Source organism: Phyllobates terribilis, unplaced genomic scaffold, assembly GCF_046119375.1.
Source record: "Phyllobates terribilis strain yellow unplaced genomic scaffold, ASM4611937v1 Scaffold_11__3_contigs__length_659146591, whole genome shotgun sequence".
Taxonomy (NCBI): Eukaryota; Metazoa; Chordata; class Amphibia; order Anura; family Dendrobatidae; genus Phyllobates; species Phyllobates terribilis.
Window position 1 is genome coordinate 190,610,772 of NW_027362771.1, and position 26,624 is coordinate 190,637,395.

The window sequence follows — 26,624 nt, forward strand, 5'->3', positions numbered from 1 at the left end:
GCTTTTTGAGCTCTGCTACATGCTATATCTAAAAACTCTGTGTCATAACTGCTGCACCCAGTAAACTAAGTGATATATTGCTGGAATCAGGGTCTCTTTTCCTACATTGTGCTGCTCTCAGATGAGGCAGCAAAAACCTGGTGACAGATTCCCTTTAAAAGGCATGTGCCTCTTAATGAATGTGGTGCATCTTTTGCCAGTAATGCCTCCATTAAAGCTGGCATATACAATGCCAGTCTTAATGGATTGGGTTCAAAGTCCTTTTTAATACATAGACTGTGTGTTGCAAGTTGTGAGAGGAGCTCATCTATGGGGTCAGCCTAGTAGTTCTTCAAAAGCATATGTTGGTGAAAGTAAGTTCAGCATGCTGTGTTTCCCTATGTTCGATCCCCTGTACCAGTTTTTCCCCTCTCCCTAGTGAAATACATATGCATAAGCAGATTTTTACTATAGAAATGGTTGTACTGAGGATTAGGGCTCCACATCTCCACTTTGAATGGAGCAGTGGTCACAAGAGATCACTATTACTCTATTCAAAGACTCAAGGAACTGATGAAGAAAGCGGAATAAAGTGCTCAACCATCTCTGTCCATCCAATAGACTTTGAATAGAGCTGTAGTGAGCACGTGTGAACATTTAACTCAAGTACGAATATGGGATCCTCATTCTAGTGAGGGATAATAATCAAACATCCACAGTATAGGTGATAATCATGAATCATCAGAAAAAAAAGTTTTAATTAGGTTTTTGTGTTACATTTTGTTCCTTTTTTTACAATGTCATTTTTTTTCATATCATGATTTAAAAAAAATACAAAATTTAAAATTAAAATTTTTAATACAGTTTGTGATATGGAAAAAAAATTGTTGAAAAAATTAAAAATTCATTTAACACAAAAACCTCATATATAGGGGTACTGCAGGGAAAATACATTTTAATAAGATAAGATAAGATATACTTTATTTTATCCCGGAGGAAATTGCGGTAATCTACATTCTGTCTAAAATTATCAAACTTATGTCCCTTTTGTTGCTTATGCAGGCCAGCCCCATGACCAAGGCTTATCACAGTCTATCACAGTTCCCTTACGCTCCTTCTGAACTGCAGCCTACATCTTCACAGCTTGCATGTGACTTGTTAATTCTCTCTCCCTGATTCTCCAGCTCTCACTCCATACTCCTTTACAGGTGGAAGGAGGATATCAAACCCACATACAGGTTGTGATAAGCCTTGGTGAAGGGGCTGGCTTGCTAAAGCAGCAAGACAAAAGCCATAACCCTGATGTCTATTATAGCATCCCAAAAGGGACAGCACTCAGGAGCAGAAGCAGTGCTTTAATGTGATGTCACAGTGAGAAATAGTACAAATTACACAAAGTTACACATAAAAACATGGAGATATATAAGCCTCTACCATTTCAGATAGCATGTATATTGAAATGCATTTTTATCTCCCTGGTGTAATCCTTTAAACAATAGATCACTTTCCGATGGCATATTTCTTTTAATGTGTTATCTAAATTAAACATTTCAGCAGTCCATACTTTTAGATGAGTTGAGCCCATATTTTTGGTAAACTTCAAATGATACTTTTTCCTTTATTTCTAACATCACTGAAATTAAAATAATCCCATATACAACCCTGTTTTGCAATAGTTTAATACAAAATTACAAACAAAATCTTTTTCTGTACTGTTGCTTGGATAACAAGGTTCCTTCCCAAGGAATACACAGATTACAATGAGCAGAGTTGTCACTTTTCCCTGTCACTCAGTGGTGTACCGCCAACGGCTGCAGGCAAGGGGCCGCTATGGGGCCCGTTGCCAGCGCCGGCACCAGGCCTCCGGCTAGTCATCCTGGATGCCAATACAGTTGAAAGCAATGATGAAAGAGGGAGTGTCAACTGATGTTCCCTTCTACATAATTCTTCTTCATCATCAGACATCTCTGCTCAGTGACGTCATTACATAGTGCCTGCTGTGCTGAGGTGTGCGGCGCTTCAGAATGCTCACCGGAGACAAAGGAGCATTGGGGTTACAAGGAGGAGAGGTGAGTATTGGGGTTAGGAGGAGGAGAGGTGAGTATTGTATTTTTTTTTTAAATCAGTGGGTACATGGTGGTGCCCATAATACTGTATGGAGCACTATGGGGTGCATTAAATTTTATGGAGGACTATGGGGGGTGCATTATATGATAAAGAGGACTATGGGGGTGCATTATACTATATGGAAAACTATGGGATGCATTAAACTATATGAAGGACTATGGGGGTGTATTATACTATGTGAAGGACTCTAGGGTGCATTGCATTATACTTTATGAAGGACTATGGGGAGTGCATTATACTATATATAGGACTATGGGATGCTTTATACTATATGGAGGACTATGGGTTGCATTATACTATATGGGAGGCAATGTGGGGCCCAATATACTATATGGAAGGCTATGTGGGGCCTATTATAATATTTGGAGGGCTATGTGGGGGCTATTATAATATTTGGAGGGCTATGTGGGAGCCTTTATACTTTAACGAGGGCTATATGGGGGCCATTATCCTGTATACAAGTAATTATACAGTGTGAAGGTTTGTGTGGGGTCCATCATACTGTGTGGAGGGCTGTGTGGGGACTATTATACTGCTTTGAGGGCTAGTGGGGGCAATTATACAGTGTGGAGAGGTGTGGGACCTTTACACTGTATGTAGGCCCATTATATTACATGGTGGGGTGTGCGAGGGTCACATTTGGGGGATCATACTGTGTTGAGGTCACCATACTTTGCTGGGGAAGTTGAGGTGGGGTACAATAGGATCATCATATTGTTCAATGGAGGGTACTGTGAAGGAGTTCACTGTGTGGGTATCATCCAGTGTCTGTGGCGCACTTTTGGCATCATGCTTTATGGGTACAATAAAAGGGGAATCAAGGGCTTCAATAGGAGTAAAATGACTTTGTTAATGCTGCAAAACTGTGAGGTATGCTCTTCACGTTGTTACTCAGCGGTGGACATAACATTGGTGCAGCCACCAGGGGCCCAGGAGGTAAGGGGGCCACTTCTACCTCCAAAGCAGGATGACTTGTGCATTATGATGACATACTGGACTGCAAAGAGCCCATATACTATTCTTGCACAGGGGCCCTCTTCTGTCTGTGTCTACCCTGGTTACTAAATATTCTTGTCTTATCTACAACTGACTTGTACATAAGAAGAAAAAGATAAAATGGGAATTATCCTATTTTGTATGGAGACTGTCAATATTGGTTGACTGCTGAAATCTGACTGATATTACATTGAGAATGACACAAGGCTATGTGCAGACAAAATCACTAGTAATTCATGTAGTCGAATGTATACGCCAGATTCTTGCTACAACAGAGAACATGTCAAGTACCCTTATCACTTACAGGAGAGTCCTATTTCTCAAACAAAATGTAAAGTTTAAGAGTTCAAGTTATACATAAATAAGCCGTACCCTCCACCTAATCTCAAGGCTGACCCATACACTGCAAAGAAAATGAATAAAATGACGTAAAGTTGTTTATTTTGTAATATGAATACTATGGATCATGCACATGTTATAAATATTTAACATCTTATAGGAAAGTAATTAAGTCAAAACGAAAAAAAAAAAATAAAAATATTGCGGGATATACGATCACGTCATTTGTATACTCCAGAATGTTTTCCCCCACAAATGTTCTTGAAAAGTCAGGTCAACTGACAATTAATTCCAGGACTTGTACTTCACATACCAAAATATTATTCAGGCAAATTCTCGTTCACATGGGGGGCACTCTGTAGTGCCCCCCCCCCCCCAGAGTCGGAAATTCTCTGGGGTTTCAGCTACCCCCGGTAGCTGAGACACTGGAGAACACGATCAGGGACCGTTTTTCCGGTCCCCGATCACGTTGTCACTGTTATTCAATGAATAACAGCGATTACGTAAAAAATAATGTGTGATCCAGTTTAAAAATATTTTTTCTTTCCTCTGACATGATATAACATGTCAGAGGAGAGAGAAATGATGTTCCCAAGTCACCCATGGTACATTTGTACAGCATCCGTGATCCCACGGGCACCCTTCTCTTTCTCCAGAAACAAAATGGCAGGCACATGCACATTCCCCCCGCCGAGATCTGCCTGCTTGCACCCGGCAACCACTGGGATTTTTCTCATTGGCTGATGGCTTTTGATTACTGTGATAGACCCTAACACAGAGATCAAAAGCCCCAATATTAGTAAATGTGGCAGCACTTGGGCTCTGCCTCTCCCTTCTCTCCTTGTAGTTGTTCTGGGAGAGAAGAAGGATAAACTACGTCCAAGTGCTGTCCTGTCAGAAAAAAAAATCTAATTTCTATCTCAGTGTCAATAAATCCTTCATCAGTCTCATAATCACCCCTGTGTCACCGCCCTAGTCAGATTAAATTTTTTATTTTTTTTTTTATTAAAGAATTTTTATTTCTTTCATTATTTGCCATTAGGGTTAAGCTTAGGGATACAGTTTTTTCAAAAGTTACAAAAAATATATAAAAAAATAAATAACAAAAACAAAAATAATAAAAGAAAATAAAAATTGCTAGTGTTAGATTAAGTTTAGATCTAGTAGTGTTAGATTAGGTTTAGTTTTTTTTGTTATGTAGGCATATACAATATAAAAATGGCCCACAGAACATTCACCGCGGGCCAAGCGTATAGCCTCTCCGGCAGTTCCGGGAATGAAATGGAATCTGCCTCTGAAGCAGAACAGTCCACGGCCCACGGGATCCCACAGCCCGATGGTAGTGGAGTCAGTCATCACTGTTGAAGTGTCAGAGGCAGAGCCAAGTTACGCAGTCCCCTCTTCACTGTGGTATCCCGACAGTTCCCTTTCCCTGCAAATTTCCCCTGGTATAAAAGATGATGTAACTAATTTGACCTGCTGTGATTTTTTTTTCCAAATTTTCATTTTGTACAATTGATTGCCCACCAAACAAACTTATATGCCCATCAATACATTTAAAAAAAAACATTGCCTTTTATTCCCATTCATGGATCCCCACAAATGTCCCCAAAATAACATTTTTTGCAGGTATTACCCTGAACATGGGTGTAGTAAAAAAAAAACTCTAATAAGATTCCTTCATTTTAGTGATAATTTCCAAATCCCCTCAAGAAATGACCCCAACTACGATTGCTTTAACAAATTGAGCCCCCTAATTTCCCTCCTACAAGATTTATTTTTAAATTTGTATACCCCAGAGCAAAAGGTTGCAGTTGACGAGTCCGTGAGTTTCAAGGGCCGTCTGTTATTCCGACAATTTATCCCCTCCAAGGGCGCCAAATACAGTGTCAAACTATACAAAATGTGTGAGAGCACAACAGGGTACACATGCAACTTCCTAATTTATGAAGGTAGGAACCGCCAAATTAACCCCCCAAACTTCCCCCGAGACAATTGGCATCCCAGGTAAAATTGTCTGGGAGCTAATGACGCCATTTCTTCATCAAGGGTACTACATATACAGAGATAATTATTATACTTGTATCCCCCTATAAAAAATCCATCCACGCTGCAAATACAGGGGCCTGTGGGACAGTCCAAAAAACAAGTAGGTTTTCCGTCACAGTTGGTGTCCAGACATTTGGAGAGGGGGTTGTCATTCTCACTTGCATGTGACCAACTTCTTGCAGTGAAGTGGAATGACAGAAAGGACGTGTACATGCTGACCACGCTGCATGCGGACACCACTGTGACGGTCAGAGACAGGGGCGCCACCAGAGACAAGGAAAAACTGGTCTGTATCACAGACTATAATAAATATATGGGAGGCGTTGACTTGTCAGACCAGGTGCTTCAATAAAACCTGGTGAAGCCGAAAGATCAGGACCTCACCACAAAAAGGTAGCAATCTACCTCATCCAGATTGCTACTTATAACAGCTTTGTCCTCTATAAAAAGTCACAAGGAGCACTCACTCCAGTTCCAGGAGAAAATTGTCGAGTGTCTCATATTTGAATCAACGGCACAGGAGACAGTCTTCAAGTCAGAGGATGTCCGGAGACTATCAGAGTGACATTTTATTTTCCCCGTTCCTGCCACTTCCACCCAAACCCACCCCCCCAAAAAATGCTGGGTTTGTAGGAAGCACATATGTATACTCCAGAATGTGGACCTCACAAATGTTGAAAAGTCAGATCATCTGATAAATAATTCCAGGACTTGATCACTCACATACCAAAATATTATTCAAACAAATTCTCGTCCAAATGCCCACATCTGTATACTCCAGAATGTAGACACAACAAACCTTCTAGAAAAGTCAGGTCATCTGACAATTAATTCCAGGACTTGTACATCACATACCAAAATATTATTCAGGCAAATTCTCGTTCACATGTCTCCATCTGTATACTCTAGAATGTGAACACCACAAATGTTCTTGAAAAGTCAGGTCATTTGACAATTCTAGGACTTGATTATTCACATAAACATTTTTGACCATTCAAATCGTACTTTGACTACTTTTATAACTATGTCTTGCTACACAAAACTTTTCTTTCCATTTATATTACTTATATTGGTGATACGGGCATAATCATTTTATTGAAGGATCTCTAATAATGAGGCTGTTCTGTACTTATACACTATGGGCTTTACTGCATGCTTCTTGCCGAACCTCTAGTACCAGACAATACTTTCAGGATTCTGTAGGGGATTGGTTATTTTGTGCACATAGTGGGTATGTTCCTACCTTGGCGGGCGGGAGCCTGCTATGGTGTACCACGTCTATTGGCACAGTCGTCTCTCATATAGGGATTGATGGAGCTAAACGGACATTATAAGACCAGTCTCTGAAGGATAAACCTGTCATTCGAGCCCTGCTGGTGTTCTTTCATCTTTGGAACAAACTCATGTTTGCCTCATAGTTGGCTGCATTTTCCTCCACATTTTAACATTTTGCCCTTCTTCCAGTACAGTTTATTCTTCCTGCTACAATGTATGCAATTGCAAGACAACTGCTTTGTTAGCAAGACCAAGTTTTATAATCAGCAAATGTGCTTTTAGGTGCATGCCTCCCTCTGAAAGTAATAATTTATAGAAGGATTTTCTTGTTTGGTAGCTCAATGTCTCTAAGCTTTGAATGGGTCGTGGAATTCCATCAATATTACCCTAAAGACCAAACTGTGCGCCACTCATTATAGACACAGCCGATTGTCCAGTGCTCACATTGGTGCCATATTGGATTTATTTCTGAACACTGAAAAACTAGTGCCATAAAATTTGAGGTTTGTTCCTCAGAATGTACAAAACAGATTCATAAAAAAAGACAGTGAAAAAAATGCAAATTGTAAATGTTCAAACTTGTGTTGCATCAACTGTATAAAAAATGGTGGCATCAAACTACTCACTACCTCCCTAGATAAATATATTACAGGGTATAATTGACAAAAAAGACATTTATGGGGGATTTCTGTTGTTCTTGAACCACACAGGCTCTGCAAATATGTTAATATATAGAGACAAATTTGTGTTTTGCAGAATTCAAATACTGCCCCTTCCACTGAGCTCTGCCGTTTGTCCAAACAGAACTTTTTGATTACGTGTGGGGTATTGCCGCACTCATAAGAAAGTGGGTAACAAACTGTGGGGTCTAATTTTTAGTGTTACGTCTTGCAAAAGTGAAAAACTTGGGGCTAAAGAAAGATTTTGTGAAAAAAGTTTACATTTTCAATATGACGACCTAATATTATCAAATTCTCTGCAGTACCTTTGGGTTCAAAATGCTCAATATACCCCTGGATATAATCCTTGAGGGGTGTAGCTTCCAAAATGTGGTCAGTTGTGGGGGGTTTCTGCTGTTTAGGCACCATAGGGGCCCTGCAAATGTGGCATGGTGCCCGCCATCTCTTTCAGCCAAATTTGTGTTTCAAAATTCAAATATTGCTCTTTCCGTTCTGAGCTCTGCCGTTTCTCCAAACAGAACTTTTTGACTACATATAGGGTATTGTCGCGCTCGTAAGAAAGTTAGTACAAAACTGTGGGGTCCACTTTTTTGGTGTTTCCTCTTGCAAAAGCAAAAAAATTGGTGCTAATGCAACATTTTAGAGGTACAATTTTATTTTTTTCATTTCATTTCACTTTGAATCAACTCCTGTATATGTGGCACCCCAGGGATCTGGTTTCCACAGTAACAGCAATGTTATGTCTGAGAGCAGGTGGGAGGTCTCTTGGTCAGGAATCCTATGCATGCCACACCTCCTGCCCAGTCCTGGGAGGGGAAGAACTTCCCCTATATAAACCTAGGGCTAAGGCAGGGTTGGTGAGTAGAGAAGAAGTAGAGACAGAGAAAAGAAGCAAATATAGGAACAGAACATCAGGAGCTCTGTGGGAGCAGTGTTACAAGGAGTCAGGGGCTGGCAGCTGCAGAGCTCGCCCTGACTGAGAAGATTTCTTACCGGACCCGGAGTCCGAGGCTGTGGGGACTAACTCCTACCCAGCAGCAGAATCCGTCAGGCAGGGGATTCCAGGTCCTCTGGCCAAGAAACCCGAAGGCACGGTCACACGCATGGGACCAGCACCGCCGTCGTGGAGCGGAAGCTACTAGAAGGCCCCGAGTCACCGGCCATACGGGTGAGCACCACACGGTACACTCAGGGACGTGGGCTACTTATACCCGCCTCTAGCAAGGTAGCCAGAAGAGTACAGTTAGTTTGGGAGGCCTACAACTCCGCCTGGCCAGGGGAGATCCCATCTGCTCAAGGACTGACCAGGCCCCAATCGCTAGCCAGTACTCCGGGAGGGTCTATCTTTGTCACCAGTAAAGACCCTGAACTACACCGTACCGTCTCCGAGTGGTTCCTGCTACCCCCATCATCCACGTCGGCTGCCCTGAGGCCATACCCCTCCCGTTGGGGGTTATACTATCACGCTGCACAATCCTACCACCGGCCTCAGCGGTCTGCCCTGCAGCAGCAGCTTAGCTGTACTCAACGGGTGGCGTAGTCGTCCAACATCTACCGCTGATACATCGCCGCTCAGTTTGACTCCCTGGGCACGGACCGGGTCACCGCCACGAGACTACAACCCTCAACAGATCCGGCTCCGGGTAAGCTCCCGCGTGCGCAACGCAGCGCGACACAGGCCCAGGGGCGCGTCATATAACACCCGAATGGTTAAAAAATTTCCTTTCAACAGTTTTGAAGTATTTGAGGGGTGCGGTTTTTAAAATGGTATCACTTTCGGGATGTTTCCAATATATAGGCCCCTCAAGGTCCATTTAAACCTGAATAGGTCCCTAAAGAAACAGGTTTGTTGAAAAAATTAGAAATTGCTGCTAAACTTTTAACCCTTCTAACATCCTAACAAAATAACGTTTGAAAAATGATACATGTGTAAAGTAGACACATGGGAAATGTTATTTATTAATCATTTGTAGAGCATGACAAACTGGTTTAAGCATATAACAACTGAAAGTTTGAAAATTGAGATTTTTTTTAAAACATTTTTTGCCAAAATTGTGAAATTTTCACAAATAAACTCAAGTCATATCGAACAAATGTTACCACTATCATGAATTACAATATGTCACACACAAAAAAAAAACAATCTCAGAATCACCAGGATCAGTTGAAGCGTTCCAGAGTTATTACCACATAAAGTGACACTGGTCAGATTTCTAAAATTTAAGAATATAATCCGGCACTCATATAGTGATATGAAATAAATTCTTTAATGAAATATTCACTGTTCTTAGAGTAATTTTCAAAAATTGCAATCCATACAATGTAACGTTTCGGTCGTCACACTACGACCTTCATCAGACACTAATGTATAGATAGAAAACAGAACAATAAAAAAAGTATTAATATTTTAGCATACTCATAAATATAAATCAAATATTATAATTTTTACAGAAAAAGACGTGTATCTGAATTTATAGATTTCTAAAATTTGGCCTGGTCATTAAGGTCAAAATTTGCTCGGTCACTAAGGGGTTAATTCTGTAGTACAAAAAATAGTGATGGAATAAAGACAAAGCGTGGATATATCTTGTATATATGTACTCCACACATCTTTTTCTAGTGCAAGTACAGGCCATTGAGCTGCATTATAACACAGTATAAAGAATAAGGGAATATGTGAAACTTACTTTTTGGATGCATGCTTGGTAGTTGTCTCTTTCATAGAAATGCTCCAGACACTGGCTGTTTTTTTCTGCACCATTGTCGAAGAAGTCATTAATCATGTTTATAGACATAGCACACAGAGCAGATCTATTGGTCGCTTCAGCAGAGTCCGTATTACTCTGTGCAAACACAGCATATAGAATATCTTCAGTTTCATTGAAGCCCAGTTCTTTTGCCAAGGTCTTTCCCGCTTTACTTACATATGCAGCTTGTAATATATTGAAATACTCACGATCAGCCAATCTCTTTCTGCGTTTTTCTGTATAAATGCAAACTATGGGCATCTCAATATAAGAGCGCAGCTCTGGGTCTGCAGAACAGAATCTTATAATTCTAGTGTGATAGGCTGGAGAATTAATTGATTCTCTTTGTACTGTTAAAAAATAAATGAAATTTCCACTTTCAAATGTATGAATATATCGGATTGGATATGAATCTCTGAACTGGGGGAGGACATCCAAGTAGGAATGATCAGTGAGGAACTCAAAGCCATCTTGCGTTTCCTTTTGTCTTCTGACTGACAAGGAATGAATATTGGATTGTGACCTTGATACAGTGTTACCTACATAGAACTTGACAAATCTGTCCTTTACGGTCACCAGGATTTTGCTTCCTAGTTCACTGACCACACAATCAGGACAGTTGCCTGTGATGTTTTTAACCGGCGTAGAATACAGGCAATGAACATCACTCGATATGTCCCAGGGTTTCTCAGAGTCGAGCATGTGTCGTTGACATGTACCTTGGTTTACACTTCCACAACTTATAAGTTGATCATCATAGAAGTCTTCAAATAGTAGTGCCATGTTGACATTGTCTTTCCAGGTGCCGTTCAATGAAGGTGCCTCATCCAGACATCCTTCACATGGTGACGCACAGATTCCATGGTCAAGCACAGGTCCAGTTTTATACTCAGATACCTTCACAAGGTTTTCATTGAGCACATAGATTTTATTTACTGCTCCCACATATACATAGGCTTTGTGTTGGAGAACATTTTGTATCGGTGTGTCAGTGGTGAAGGACTTAAAGTTGTAGTTTAGATCCAGATTCATCTCTGACATTTGAGCTGCATCTTCACATTGTTCCAGGCTATATTGCAGTAATCCAAAGACAATTATTAGTATTGAGGTAGCAGGGACATTTCTTAGCATCTTGAAGTAATGTACCTGCATGAAGAAAAGCAAAAGTTAAAGGAAAGGTGAACAAACAGTAGAAACCATGAGTAAATGTCTAGATGGCACAAGGAGGACAACGAATGACGTTTTTCTTGAGATTTAACACAGTAATATAACTGGCCTTAACTCAATATTAATCAATAATAGCATTGTCTCATGTGGTTTCAGATCTAATTTTACCCCTACACTGATTAGGTTTACAGAGCTCACACTTTTCTTTTATCCTAAATTACTATGGTGCGGTTTGATGTGGCTTAGACTGATGACCAATGTGACATTTCATACTCTATGAGGAGTGGAGCTGTGGCTTTACACAAGTACGAGTGCTGCAAACATTATGTGACTCATACATCATGTTGTTCTAGTTCTTGTGTAAAAATTAATCACACTATGAAAGTCAGAAGCTGTTTGCTAGGACAATTGTCAAGAAAAACACTTATTCATTGCTCCATGAGCCACCCTCATGCTTGCACTGACAATATCCTGCAGACAGTATACTACTGAATATAGTAGGACAAGTAGAGGCATTCAGTCACGTCATGTCTTTTAGCAAAGGATTTTTTAAGTATAGGTAAAAATGAATAAATACATTTTCTTTACTTTTAGCATTTTTACATTTGTGTGTAGTTATATTTCTGGATTTACCAGCAGTATATGATATGTATACACAGAGCGGTGACAGAATACACGCCGGCCCCGCCCCTGTGACTGAAACCCGAATCCTGCTGGAAGTGTGAGCGCCAGGCAGGTTCAGAATGTAGATTAAAAGTGTTTTTCCATGAGTCAGGTTAAAGGGGATAGTTCAAGTGACACCATTATATCATGATACTGTCATTTAAATATTTCCCCAATGTATCAGCTTTTTTCATAAAGTTTTTTCTGGGTGGTTTTGAAGATCAAGCTAGTAGTGGATTAGAAAAAGAGAACTCTTTCCTGTATACAACCACCTCCCTCTACAATCCCCTTCTTGCATGGCCTTTAAAACTGTATGAAAACGACATTTCATGTTGTATATTTGTGTCATATCTCCATTTGGGAATTCAATCTGGTGACTTTTTGCTCCGTGGTTGGTTCTCCTGTCTGTTGAGCTATTGCCCTTTTCTTCCCTGTTCTTATGCTAATGGTTCCTTTATTTTTCCTTTCTGGGTTTGGTCCTCTTCAGGTATTTCCCATTTTCCCATTTTGGTTGCCATATCATATTTTGGGTTGGGCTATATATATGCTCCCTTCACTACACTTCCTTGCTGGCTATACTTCTAAGTGGATTAGTGCTAAGGAGTTCCAGCTATTCAGCGAAGAGATTTTCCCTGCTAGGCAAACACTCTATGTGTTTCTGCTGTATGTTTGTTTGCCTGCCTTCCAAGCACCTTTCTTTTCTCATCAGTTAGGGTGGTGGGAGATTATTCTTGTTTCATTTATTATTCTCCTTAGTTCTCCTTATTTGCCCTTTGTGCGCATGCTTAAAGTTTCCTCACTCTGGGTCCTCGTATCCCTTTGCACACTTTCCCTCTCCTGGTTAGCTGTGCACAGCAGCCTCCCCTCTGGTTCCTCAGGAGGTACAAGAAACCCCTCGACAGTCTTTTAGGAAGCCATGTCCGAGGTGGTGTTTTTTAGTTGTGCAGCTAGGGATTGTCTAGTCTGTACAGGGACCAGTAGGGTATGGGTGCGGCTTCTCTGTGTTGTAGGCTTTATTATTCCTGTTACCCATATATGAGTGAGTTATGGACATAACATTTTGCGTACCGACTTGATATAATAGTAATGTAGTTCTTGTGCCTTTCTTGTGACCTTGTCAGTAACATGACTATATCATAAAGCTAACAGTAGTGCGTTTTTCATCAAGTGATTAATGATTAGAGTGTTTACTACAAGTGACTAATGACACATGGGTTACCATCAATTGTTGGCAAGGGAGTTTGTGAGTTCAGGTGTAAGTTGTATGCAGGCTCTCACCAGAAATGTATTTTTCTACACTATCAGAAGTAATTCTAGTATAATCAACTGATTAAATAGCTACTTTATAGGAAGACGGGTGCATTATGGGAATGCGCTTTATCCCCTTTGATTGAATGTTTTTGCATTGAAGAAATATTTTTGCAGTTTTGCACTGAACTTGGTATTTTCATGTCAGTTGGATATACTAGCATTGAAAGGTAAGAAGTCTTGTTTTCTGTCCCTAAGGCTTGTGGTTCTGATGTAGCTAAATACACGTAACCTAAACCTGTAGATAACAGTGTCAGTTTTCTCCCAGGGCCATGCAAACTGAAGTACACAGAATTTAAAAGAATATCTGTCTCTTTGATGGTCTGCACAAATTTCTCCTTATTTTTGTCTTCCTGAACTTTCCCAGGACAAGCTAAAAATGAGATTCCTTGTGAAATTGATCTATTCCAAACAGGTGTCTCAGTCCCAGTAAATCCGGATCTTCCCTCTCATTACCTTTCAAGTCTGAGTATAGTTTATAAGGCAGAGAGATGAAGGTTACAGGTTACAAATACATCAATGGATGAGAATGGCTGTCATTGAAGGCGGAGAAGAGACCAGTACTAATATACAAATACCTTATTTAATGCCCCACTCCAGTGTTTTTCTTATCAGTGTTATCACAGTGTTAAGAGTGGTGATACTAATGTAAGGTCCTTGCACTTAGTCTCATACTTATTATCTGCTGTCTTCTGCCCCATCCAGTTGGTCTCCAGCAGTTTGTAAGCTGCCGGATCGTTCCAGTGTTTTCAATGCAAGTCTCTGAATGCAGACATTGAGAGCTTGTAACCGTTACATTTGACTTCCGGACAGTCATATTTGCAGTCGCAAGATAATGGCCCAGGACTGGAGCGAAGCCAGGAAGAGCAGAAGACGGCGGGTGGTGAGTATATTAGGTTCAGGGATCTTTCATTAGTTGTACCACTCCAGCGCTGCAATAAAAAAAACGCTGGAGTGGTGCTTTACGGTACACAAATCCTCATGGATGAAATTGGTTGGTTTGGTCAATATTTAATGTGTGTGGCCAGCTTTAAGTCTTAATTAGATGTCAATGAATCACGTACATGTTCTATCTGTGGTTTGCACGGATAGAAGAAGCACATATTGTACTCTATTTAGCTGTTCACATGTCCATATTTTTGCAGATCTTGTGTCCGCAAAACAAAATCATGAGGACGTGTCAGTTTTTAATCCCTGTCCCCGAAGTGCTCACCCACCTATACACTCTCTCTTTCCCCCATGTGCTAACTTCTTCGGTCTGTGCTCTCTTCTTTGACCTGTCTACCCCATGTGCTATCCCCCTTGTCTGCTGTCTCTCACCTTCCTGTTCTGTGTTCTCCCCTCATGTGCTGTCTCCCCCCTGTGCGCTTTCTCTCTCCCCCATCTGCTGCATTCGATTCACTGCGCCTGCGTGGAATTCATGCAGGCACAGTAAATCAGACTGCCACCATCTTTGTGCAGGCAGATAGCGGCGGCTACATTAAAACTGCGCATGCGCTCCTCCTGTACAAAGGTGGCGACAGTCAGTGAATCATTTGGCTAATCCCGGCGGCGGCGTGTACGGCGTGTTCGCGACGGTGTTCCGCTGGTGGTACCGCGCAAGAAGCTGGTACCAACAGCAGTTTCCATATTGAGACACCCATCACTTGGGTGTCCCAATATGGTGGTCGACGAACTTCCGCCGCTTGGAATTTTGGGATCCGGACACATCTGGACGGAACAGGATGTGAAGACATTACAAGGTAAGTATATATTAAGATATATTTACAGGCTTGTGTAGACTTCTTCGGAATATTCTGGGAAGAATACAGAGCCTCCCAGCAATGTATTACGGAGCTGTAATGCAGTTTATGCACTCTTGTAGGCCTCTATGCCTTGCATATGCAATGTGCATGTTGTTTAATGCTACATGTTTAGCAATAGAGCGTCTAGAAAACTGAAGTGTATAATTTGCAACTGGAGATTTCTGTGCAATTAGGTGTTAATTTCTCGCAAGATTTCTTTGAGTATGAAAACATGATATTATACAAATATGTTTGTTTAAGTAATATTCTGGCAAAGAGCATGAGTATTAAATAACCCCCTCTCAGCTTCAAAGCAGTCCTTCTACCGGTGCTGTATGCCAAGCTTTATGCTTTTATTGGTTTCACACTAACCAGTTTTAATGTCAGTTGTGCTCCATATTTGCTATCCAAAGTTCCTGTAACTGGATGTCCTTGTTTGCTCAGCAGACTACTGGGTAGATAGACATTGCCTTGTGGGGAAGTTAAAGATTAAAGGGAATGTGTCCATAAAGATGTTTTTCTTTTAAATGCCTCTGTATTTACCAGCATGTTCCAGCAGATAATGCCGAGGTATTGATACACATTTCATTGTCTGAATGCTTCCATAATACTGTGTTGTAAAAAGATATCATGTGATATTTTGATAAATCCCATTAATACCATTGTCTTAGATCTTATAGTTTTGGGCTGCAGCGGTCATGTTCAACAGATGATAGAAGCAGCCAATCACTGGTATCAGCAGTGATTCAGTTGTAGACAGCACAAGATTGCTACAGCTAGTGATTGACTGCTGCAGTTACGTGACATCAATGCTGCAACCCTGTAAACCCTGTTTTGTCAATTCACACTATTACTAGCCTTTACCAATTTTTTTTCCAATTTTGGACAACCCCTTAATTTTTCTGGTTCTTAAAACTTAAACCAAATCCAACACATTGAAAAACTGAAGTAAATCTATTATAAATGGACTAGTGTTCTAAACAGTTTACAGTAGTTGCATAAAAATCTAAAAAAAGGAAAAGAGACAATTAAAAAAGAAACCAAGTGTGAGCCCAATTAAGGCCGGTTTCACACGTCCATATATTTCCGGTACCGGAAAAAACGGTACCTGAGATATCTGTGTCCTGTGTGTGTCGCACATGTGGCAACCGTGTGCCACATCAGGATCACACGGACCGGGACTTGGGAATCAGCGCTACAGTTAGAGCTGTTCCCAAGTGCCGGGTGCAGAACGCTAACCTCATCATGGTTCCTGCCAGCGCTGTGATTGGCACCAGCAGGCACAATGATGAAGGTAGTAGTAGTCTGCTCCCGCAGTGTCCCTGTGTAAAAATAAGAATAAAATAATAAAATCCTTATACTCCCCTGTCCTAGGTGTACCTCAATGTAATTCTCTGACTGCTGACGCCGGGGAGCCGGGGAGAATGAGCCACTCCAGCGAGCGGCTTCAGAGCTGTGCTGAGCTCAGTGAATGACAGGACACTGCTCCTGAGCTCAGCGCAGCACTGGGGCCTGCTCGCTGGAGCGGCTCATTCTCCCTGGCTCACCGGTGTCCGAGGTCAGAGGATTACAGCGGGGTATACCTAGGACAGGTGCGTATATGGATTTGATTATTTTATTCTTATTTTTACACAGGGACACTGCGGGAGCAGACTAGTACTATCCAGCGTTGGCAGGAACCATGATGAGGGCAGCTTTCAGTTTGGGAACAGCGCTAACTGTAGAGCTGATTCCCAAGCTCTGGTACGTGTCACACTGATGACACATGGATGTCATCCGTCTGTGTTCAGCGTGAGACACATTTGCAGACCGTGCATCCGCAAAAAAACTGACATGTCTACGCGTGGAGCACACGGACACACGGTCCGTGGAAACACACTGACATGTGCGCAGACCCATAGATTTGAATGGGTCTGCGTGTGTCAGTGTCTCCAGTATGTACTGGAAACATGGTAACTGATGACACTTGGACCACAGCCTGATCAAAGTCTGATCAATAATACTAATACAATTCATGAAATTCATGGCATATTGCACAAGCCTAAAAACATGCAGCAAAGAAACTCCATGAAGGAAATCCTTTTCCTAGTAGAAAGAGCCATTTACCTGCAGAGAGAGTTTCCAGCCTGTTGGAAGATTACTTTGTGGATTATGAAGCAATATCAAATCGGACAGTGAACTCCACTAAAGGGTGTCCCATCTGGGACATTTATGCACATTGAAAGGATACACTGTAAAGGTTCAAAAGATGCATATCCCACTGGTTTTAGCAATTTTTGGAACTCCCAATAAATGAAAATCATGCAAGTGCAGCCACCTCTCCATTCCTCTCCAGGTGGGGCCTTGTTCTCAAGAAAGATGTATTCCCTTTGGTGGGATCCTACACCTATTAGACATTTATGTTATATCCTGTCAATTTGAACATCCCTTAAATTTATGGACAAGTGATCTGACGATCAGCTCTAATATTGCTCTCAGCTTTGTATTGCTATTTCTTTATGGCTCTATTTGCTGTTGTATTTGGTTACCTGCTTGCTGTTTTTTCAATTACTGAGCAAAATAAATATAAATCATCTTTCAAACGTGTTGAAGAGCGAGAATAATAGCTTGGCAGATAATTAACATCTTCAATAATCTGAAAAGAGGCAAAGTGATTCATCACTGTAACGCTCACTGAAATTCCTTCACTCTCCATTGTGTTGCATGCAGCAGTCTGTCTTCTCAATTGATCTAAAGAGAAGCTCAGATGAAATGTTTTATGAAGATACAAAACACTGAGCAGCGTATACACTGACTCATGTTCAAATGGATAGGAAGTATTATCTACTTTTAACAGCTTGCAAATAGAAACAACTTTTGTTGGGTTAATTGAAGCTTGCATGTATTATCAGGCTGAACAAATAGGTATCATAATAATAATAATCGCTCCAAACTGCTCCACATCAGCAGATTCAGACGACAGAGGCTCATAACCAGCTCTGGCTAAATAATGGCAAATGTTATAGGTACCCTCATTAAATATATGATGTAGGTGTTACTGCAGTGAACACAATGGGCACGATTCATCAAATCTGCCGTAAAAGTTTTGAAAAGTTGCAAAATGTATGTGTACCTTTAGAGTTAGGCCATATTTTTGTGACTTTTGGCATTTTCACACCAATTTCTCGCAATTCCGACAAAATTGGCGGAGCTGGGGCGGGATGGGGTTGTGGAGACTGCGACTAGTCTAGCAGGGGCTAGAGTACAATTTGTAGTGAGGCACACACATAGCTGTACGCTGCTCGTCTGACGCTACTGATTCATGAAGAGGCCTGTGCTTCTTCATGAATCAGGAGCGTTTGACTTCAGCATGCGCCCTCATCAAGACCAGCATGAATAATGCCGGTCTTAATGAATCGGCCCCAATATCCATCGTCCTCATGGTATTTAAAGTTTTCCATTTCTACAAAATGAATGGCTTATCCTCACTTCCTATTCAACTGAACATTAATCCACTTTGCCATGCTTATGTTCAGTTTATTGACAACTCTTCAAAAAATGGCTCCAAAAAGGAGCGCGTCTGAAACCGACGTCACTTTTGGGAGTGGGGCTGGTCTCTGCTTTTTCTGCTTGCAGGATTATCTCCTTACAATGTGCACTGACTGTGTGCTCTCTTGCCGGCTCATCACTTCTCCTCAGAGCCAGTGAAGGAGCGCACTGTCACTGTGCATTAATAGGAATATTGCACAGTGTTAAGATTCTACTAAGCATATGTCAGAATTGACAGTCTACGCAAGCTCCGTAGAGCAGACACTAGCCCAGTCCCTGAAACAAACGTCACTGATGATGCTCCATTCCGGGGAGGAGGCAGAGGGTGTGGCAGTGACTACAGCCTCTACCCCCTGAAGATATCTTGCTTGAGTATTCCAGCAAGCACTGGGGATTCTCATATGAAATGGCATCTAACCTAAAGTTGATAAAAAAAAAATAAAAATAAAAAATAAAGCAGTTAGACTAGAGAGGGAGCGGTAGGGAATTTTTAATTAAAGTGTGTTAGAAAAGAGATGAGATTTTTGCATTAATTAGATAGACCTTTAGGATTAAATCAGTGTTAGTTGCGGACCACCCCTTTAAAAGTCTTATAAAACAGCACAAGACTGTACTTCACTAGGTGCTGTATTGTATTATTGATGTGTGTTTTGGTACTGTGTTAGCCAGTTGAAAAAACACAAAAGGAGCAGAGACATGACGTAATGTGTCTGCTCCTTTTGTGTATATACAGTGGGGAAAATAAGTATTTGAGACTCTGCCGATTTTGAAGTTTTCCCACCTACAAAGAATGGAGAGGTCTGTAATTTTTATGGTGGGTACACTTCAACTGTGAGAGACAGAAGCTTAAAATAATCCCGAAAATCACATTGTATGATTTTTACATATATAATTTGCATTTTATTGCATGAAATAAGTATTTGATCACCTACTAACGAGCAAGAATTCTGGCTCTCGCAGACCTGTTCGTTTTTCTTTAAGAAGCCCTCCTGTATTTATTGCACCTATTTGAACTCGTTACCCGTATAAAAGACACCTGTCCACACACTCCAACCTCTCCACCTTGGCCAAGACCAAAGAGCTGTCTGAGGACACCAGGACACTGTATTTGTGTTTCATCAGATACTTTTTAATACCATGCCTGATGAAGAGACCTAAGTAGTCTCAAAAGCTTGCTTTGTGACATCACTTATTTTATTTTTGTTAGCCATTATGTATCATAACTACAAAATTATTATTTTGTTTCTCTCACTGAGAACAATCAATTTTTAGCCTAAACAAGTACATCAGGGCAAAGTGCACCAAAAACTGGTCAGCCTACAGAAATTCACAGACTTTATGCTCAACAAGGGACACGCTTCAGTTACGCCCAGTTTGGGAAACATAAATGGATGTTACAACTTAAAGCTTTCTCTGAGTCAAATAAAGCAAGGATCCATTTAATAGGATTGAATTTGGGTAGAATAATATTGTGCCTGCATGTAAGAGAAAGCTACAGGGGGTACATTATGTCTACCGGAGCTCCAACTAGAAAGAATCTGATTCAATATGACTTGTCAAGCTGGTAGCAACAATGTCTCATAGGAGACAGCAGCACAACATATCTGCATAAGAAAATCCCCGCTGTTTTCTTACGTATAATCACAAGCGGTTCTCCTGCATAAAATGAATATTAATAAATGTCGCCCATTGTAAGATGCAAAATCTGAGGCAGAATTGATGAGAACGACATATCTGCTGAATTTCCAGGCATCATAGGAAGATGATGTTGACATTAATATGACACAGAGAGCAAGTCTAGTACAGCAAGAAAACTGCTGAAGAAGAAACATTTATGCTGATATTATGTGCTGTCGAAAGGACAAATTAAAAATACGGTAAAAGCTTGGCCATAACGTCCTGCTTCATTTCAGTCATAGCAAGGGCCAGTAGCTTACAATCCAGTAGCTATATTAAATAGCCAATGCACACGTTATTTTGTAGCACTTTTAAAATCTTGTAAAAAAAAACGCCAGGGGTTACTGAATTTAGTTTCTACTATTTTTCAAGTTTAACAAGTAACACAATAGGAAAAACATGAGAGGAAAAAAAAAACAACAAAGAAGCAAACACTACATCCAGATCATAGTGACTTCTGAAAAAAAAAAATCCCGAAATAAAAAAACACCACTAAATAAAAAAAACGTTAAGTGCTTAGTCTGTTTTAAAAGTTTCCTATAAACGTAAGCATTTTTTTGAATCGGAAAAAAACTCATTGTATATTAATACAGCCTTAGGCCACATTCACACGTTCAGTATTTTGGTGAGTTTTTTACATCAGTATTTGTAAGCCAAAATCAGGAGTGGGACAATTAGGCCACGACCCCACTATCAGTATTTGGTCAGTATTTTTTCTCAGGAGTGGGAGCCAAAACCAGGAGTGGGTGATAAATGCAGAATTGGTGACTTGTTTCTATTATACCTTTTCTCTGATTGTTCCTCACCTGGTTTTGGCTCCCACTTCTGAGAAAAAATACTGACCGAATACTGACCAAATACTGATAGTGGGGCCATGGCCTTAGAGGAAAAGAATAATAGAAACACATGCACAACTTCTGTATCTTTTACACACTCCTGGTTTTGGCTTACATATACTGAGGTAAAAAAAACTTACCGAAAACTCAGTGTGTGCATGGGGCCTTAGGCTATGTGCACACAGAGTTTTCAGATGATTTTTTTGAGCAGAAACTGAGTGAAAACTCTCCAAATCCTCCCCAAAGACACAAAACTAATTTCTGCTCAATTTCTGATCCAAAAACTCAGCCAAAAAACATGAATATACTATTAAATTATTTTCTGTATTCATAAATTTGGTTTTCCTTATTTGGTTTTCAATATCTTCGCCTAGAATCAGCTCTGCAAGTGCCAACCAGGGGAGCTAAATGAGAAACACTTCCTAGTTCTTCATGATCACCTCATACTTCATATTGTCTGTCTTATCCAGTCAGCCAAAACTCCTCCAAAAGAGAAGTCAACTCTTTGTTAAGTTACCTAATTTTAGATGATGGACTAAAGGGCAATATTATTTAAGTGCTGTACAGTGCTACTTATATTGGACTGTGTGCATCATAAATGCTGTGGTCAGATGTTGGCTGTAAGCCAATGGAGAAATATATAATAGAACAATGCTTTCTGTTTTTATTATGGTGTCTTCAGTTATCTTGCTGATCTCAGTTGTCTTCAGCTGTCTTGGTTTATCTTTTACAAATGCAGCATGCTGTAGATTTGGTTGTTTTTTTACCATAAGGCTATGCGCCCACAATGAGTTTTTGGTGGGTTTTTGAATCTGCCTGTTTTCACAGCTTCAAAAACGTTTCAAATCCGCAACATGTCAATTTCTCTTGCGGGTACGCCGAGTTTTATGTGCAGATTTCCCCCATAGACTTGCATAAGATGAGGAAAATCTGCAAGAAAAAAAACGCACATACGTTTTTAGTGTGTTTCCGCGGTGGAAACGCATCAAAAACGCATGGAATCCACACATGACTGAATCAATAAAGTTTTTTCAAAACCAGACACCAGGAAGTATCAAAAACAAAGCAGCTTTGTTTAAAACATGACATACCAAAAAGAGACAAAAAACACATATAAAAATGAAATGAAAAAAACGCGAGTAACCTAGTTTACTTAAAGGGATTGTCCACTACTAGGACAACCCCTTCTTAAACTAAATGTTTGGGATCAGCTGCAGCCCTGGCTTCCTCTTCATGTTCAGTTCATACGGAGATGGGGACAGTGACGCCAGCACTGATTGGCCGCCGGGTATCACGTGTCATTCCACCGAATCACAGCCCCGGGAGCACAAGTGTCAACACCGCTGGAACGGCGCCAGCACGAGAGGGGAATATAGGCTTTATTATTATATCAGGGCCAAACATTTAGTTTAAGAAGGGGTTCTCCTAGTAGTGGACAACCCCTTTAAGTAAACTAGGTTACTTGCGTTTTTTTCATTGCATTTTTATATGTTTTTTTGTGGACAACCCTTTAATAGATGCAGAAAATCTGCAACATCAAAAACTCATCAAAAGCTCATTGAGGACACATAACCTTCTTTGTTTTGTTTCGCTCCATAAAATAATACATGTTTTTTGGTGCATATTTCATATTATGACATGATTTGTAATTTTAGCAATGCATAAAAAATCTGGCAAAAATCCAACTAATAATCATATTTTTTTTAAAATCAAATGACGCGCCCCTGGGCCTGTGTCGCGCTGCGTTGCGCACGCGGGAGCTTACCCGGAGCCGGATCTCTTGAGGGTTGTAGTCTCGTGGCGGTGACCCGGTCCGTGCCCAGGGAGTCAAACTGAGCGGCGATGTAACAGCGGTAGATGTAGGACGACTACGCCACCCGTTGAATGCAGCTATGGAGCTGCCGCTGCAGGACAGTCCGCTGAGGCCGGTGGATGGATGGTGCAGCGTAGATGGTATAACCCCCAACGGGAGGGGTATGGCCTCAGGGCAGCAATTGTGGATGATGGGGGTAGCAGGAACCACTCAGAGACGGTGCGGTGTAATTCAGGGTCTTTACTGGTAACAACGATAGACCCTCCCGGAGTACTTGCTAGTGAACGGGGCCTGGTCAGTCCTTGAGCAGATGGGATCTCCCCTGGCCAGGCGGAGTTGTAGGCCTCCCAAACTGACTGTACTCTTCTGGCTACCTTGCTAGAAGCGGATATAAGTAGCCCACGTCCCTGAGTGTACCGTGTGGTGCTCACCCGTATGGCCGGTGACTCGGGGCCTTCTAATGGCTTCCGCTCCACGATGGCGGTGCTGGTCCCATGCGTGTGACCGTGCCTTCGGGTTTCTGGGCCTGAGGACCTGAAATCCCCTGCCGGTCGGCTTCTGCTGCTGGGTAAGAGTTAGTCCCCACAGCCTCGGACGCCGGGTCCGGTAAGAAAGCTTCTCAGTCAGGGCGAGCTCTGCAGCTGCCAGCCCCTGACTCGTAGTAGTATTGCTTCTGCTGTTTCTTGTCTCTACTCTCCTTGACTGACTAACCCTGCTTCAGCCCCGGGTTTATATAGGGGAAGTTCTTCCCCTCCCAAGACTGGGCAGGAGGTGTGGCATGCACAGGATCCCTGACCAAAGGACCTCCCACCTGCTCTCAGACATAACATTACATTACTGTGGAAACCAGACCCCTGGGGTGCCACATTCCCCCCTAGTGAAATTTAGTACTCCGGGACTAAACAGTTTTTAGAAAAACATAACAAGGTAAAAACAATAATAATACAATAAGAAAAACATATAAAGATGGTTACGGCATGTCCGTAACCGGGTGCAGTCTTTGAAGAAAGCAAGGTGTCCATTTCATCAAAACAGGGAGACGTAACCAGGTAGGGGTCTGTCCTACCCCGAGTCCTTAACAGTCTCTAGTCCATCCTGGGTTACGCTCCAACTATGTACAAGGATTCCCGGTAAATCCACCAAGGATTCCTAAAAATAACTGGAAACACAAAATTATACACAAGCAACAATACACAGATAAACATAAATAAAACAATTTATACACTTCAAATCCTCCAGCGTGCGGGTAACTGGCCTCTAGTGGCTCTAGTGGACCTACGGAGCTGACTGTCTGGCCCTGAACTACAGGGTGTAGGGGCTGTCAAGGGTAAACTGGGCAGCTGTCTACCGGCTCTTTGTCTCACTAGGGGTACGGCAGGCTCACTATAAGCAGAGGGTTGATCCTCCTGTTCTGCTTGTGTGGAGTCTTCTGCCTCCTGGACCGGCTGTTCTTCCAGCTCTACCTGTTGCTCCGTAGGTGCTTGGGATGCTGGTTGGAGGAAGGTGAGTACGGGTACCACAACTGCACCATTGACTTGAGTCCAAGACCGAGGGAAGTCCCCGAGCACAGTACTAACCATATCTTCCCTTTCCTCTACGGGTCGATGGTCTTCTTGTTCCTCTTCAGGGTTCCTCAGTTGTTCGGGACACTTCTTCAGGTGGTCCCGGGATACAATGGCTGTGGTTTCCCCTCCGTCTTTACTGATGGTACAAACCTTCGGGTTCTCGTGGCTTGAGGGCAGTACGGTGTACGGGTCCTTCTCCCACTGGTCGTCCAACTTGTGGAGCCGTCTCTTCCTATTCAAGACCTGCTCTCCGGGTACCAGGGGAACAGCGGGAGCATACTGGTTGTAAGTTTTCTCTTGTCTTTCCCTAGCCTGACAGAGACTTCGCTCCACGCTCTCCTGTACTCTCCGGTACTGCTGCTGCCTCTCTGTGTCCCAGTCTGTTTCTGGTGAAGTGTCCTCGGGTGTCAGGACTCCCATTTCCAGGTCAACAGGTAACTTACCAGGTCTTGCCCTCATTAGGTAAGCCGGGGTACAGTTGGTGGAACCTACCGGGATGTGGTTGTATAGGTCCACCAGTTCAGGCAACTTCTCAGGCCACAGACTGCGTTCTTCCAGGGGCAACGTTTTTAGAAGATCCATTACCACCTGGTTCATTTTCTCACAAAGTCCATTAGTTTGCAGATGGTAGGGTGTCGTCCTTATCTTCCGGCAGCCATACAGATTGCAGAATTCCTGGAAGACCTCCGCTTCAAAGGCAGGTCCCTGGTCCGTCAGCACTCGGTCCGGGTACCCGTGTGGACGGCAAAAGTGCTGCTGGAAGGCTCTAGCTGCTGTTTGAGTCGTTAAGTCCTTGACGGGGACGACAACCAAGAACCGGGAGTAATGATCCACGATGGTTAACGCGTAGACGTAGCCACTTCTGCTTGGGGTCAGTTTTACATGATCCAAGGCTACCAGTTCCAACGGTTGCCGGGTGACGATGGACTGCAGGGGAGTCTTCTGGCTGGCACGGTCCTTCCTTCTCAGGTTGCACGGGCCACAGTCTCTGCACCACTTCTCAATGGTTCCCCTCATGCCTACCCAGTGGAATCGCTCGCGCAACAGGAACTCCAGCTTCTTCCACCCGAAGTGTCCAGCTCCGTCGTGGTATGCCTCCATCACCATGGCCGCGTCTCTTCGTGGCACCACTACTTGCCAGAGTAGTTCATGCGTCCGGGAGTTAACCATTCTGCGGCATAACTTCCCCTTGTAAAGGAACAGTCGACTCTTCTCTGCCCATAGCTGTTTGGCCTCCTCCGGAGCGTCTGGTTCAAGGCAAGCCTCCGGGCGAGTCAGCATCTCCTTCACCAGTCGGACGGCAGGGTCGCTGTCTTGCGTTTCCGCCCAGTTGTAGTGAGGTAAGGGGTTCAACGTAACAGCCTGCTTACTCCTTACCCGGTGGGAATACTGGATAGTCCCATGACGGTGGAACGCAGGGAGTTCAACTTCTTCCAGTCCCTCCGGATCTTCTCCTCCGTCCGGCAGGTTGGGCATCCTGGACAGGGCGTCCGCGTTGGTATTGGAACGTCCTGCCCGGTATTTGATTGTGAACTCGTAGTTGGACAGACGGGCCATCCACCTCTGCTCCAGGGCACCGAGTCTTGCCGTGTCCAGGTGTGTCAACGGGTTGTTATCCGTGTACACGGTGAACCGGGAAGAAGCGAGGTAATGCTTAAAGCGCTCGGTGACTGCCCATACTACGGCCAGGAACTCTAGCTTAAATGAGCTGTAATTCTCGGGGTTCCTTTCAGTGGGTCGCAGTTTTCGGCTGGCGTAGGCGATTACTCGTTCCTTCCCCTGCTGGATCTGGGACAGTACGGCTCCTAGCCCGATGTTACTGGCGTCGGTGTAGAGGATAAAGGGCTGGCTATAATCCGGGTACGCCAGGATTTCGTCCCCCGTGAGGGCCATCTTCAGCTGGCGGAAGGACTCTTCTTCCAGCTCCTCCCATTTGAAGGGCGGCTTCTGGTTCTTGGCCTTCCGGGACTGGCCTATCAGGAGGTCCTGCATAGGTGCTGCCTTTTTGGTGAAACCGGGAATAAACCTTCGGTAGTAGCCTACCAACCCGAGGAACTGCCGCACTTCTTTTACGCTGGAGGGGCTTGGCCA

The 26,624-nt window shown here is 42.5% G+C and overlaps 1 protein-coding gene across 1 annotated transcript in view; it reads right to left on the reverse strand.

The window, feature by feature from the left end:
* Positions 1-26,624, reverse strand: part of MET (MET proto-oncogene, receptor tyrosine kinase) — a 166,902-nt gene that overhangs the window by 119,683 nt on the left and 20,595 nt on the right. Inside the window, exon 2 of the mRNA XM_073651913.1 lies at positions 10,133-11,338. Coding sequence (XP_073508014.1) covers positions 10,133-11,323 — 1,191 coding nt within the window. The 5' untranslated portion in view covers positions 11,324-11,338. The remainder of the gene's footprint in view (positions 1-10,132; positions 11,339-26,624) is intronic.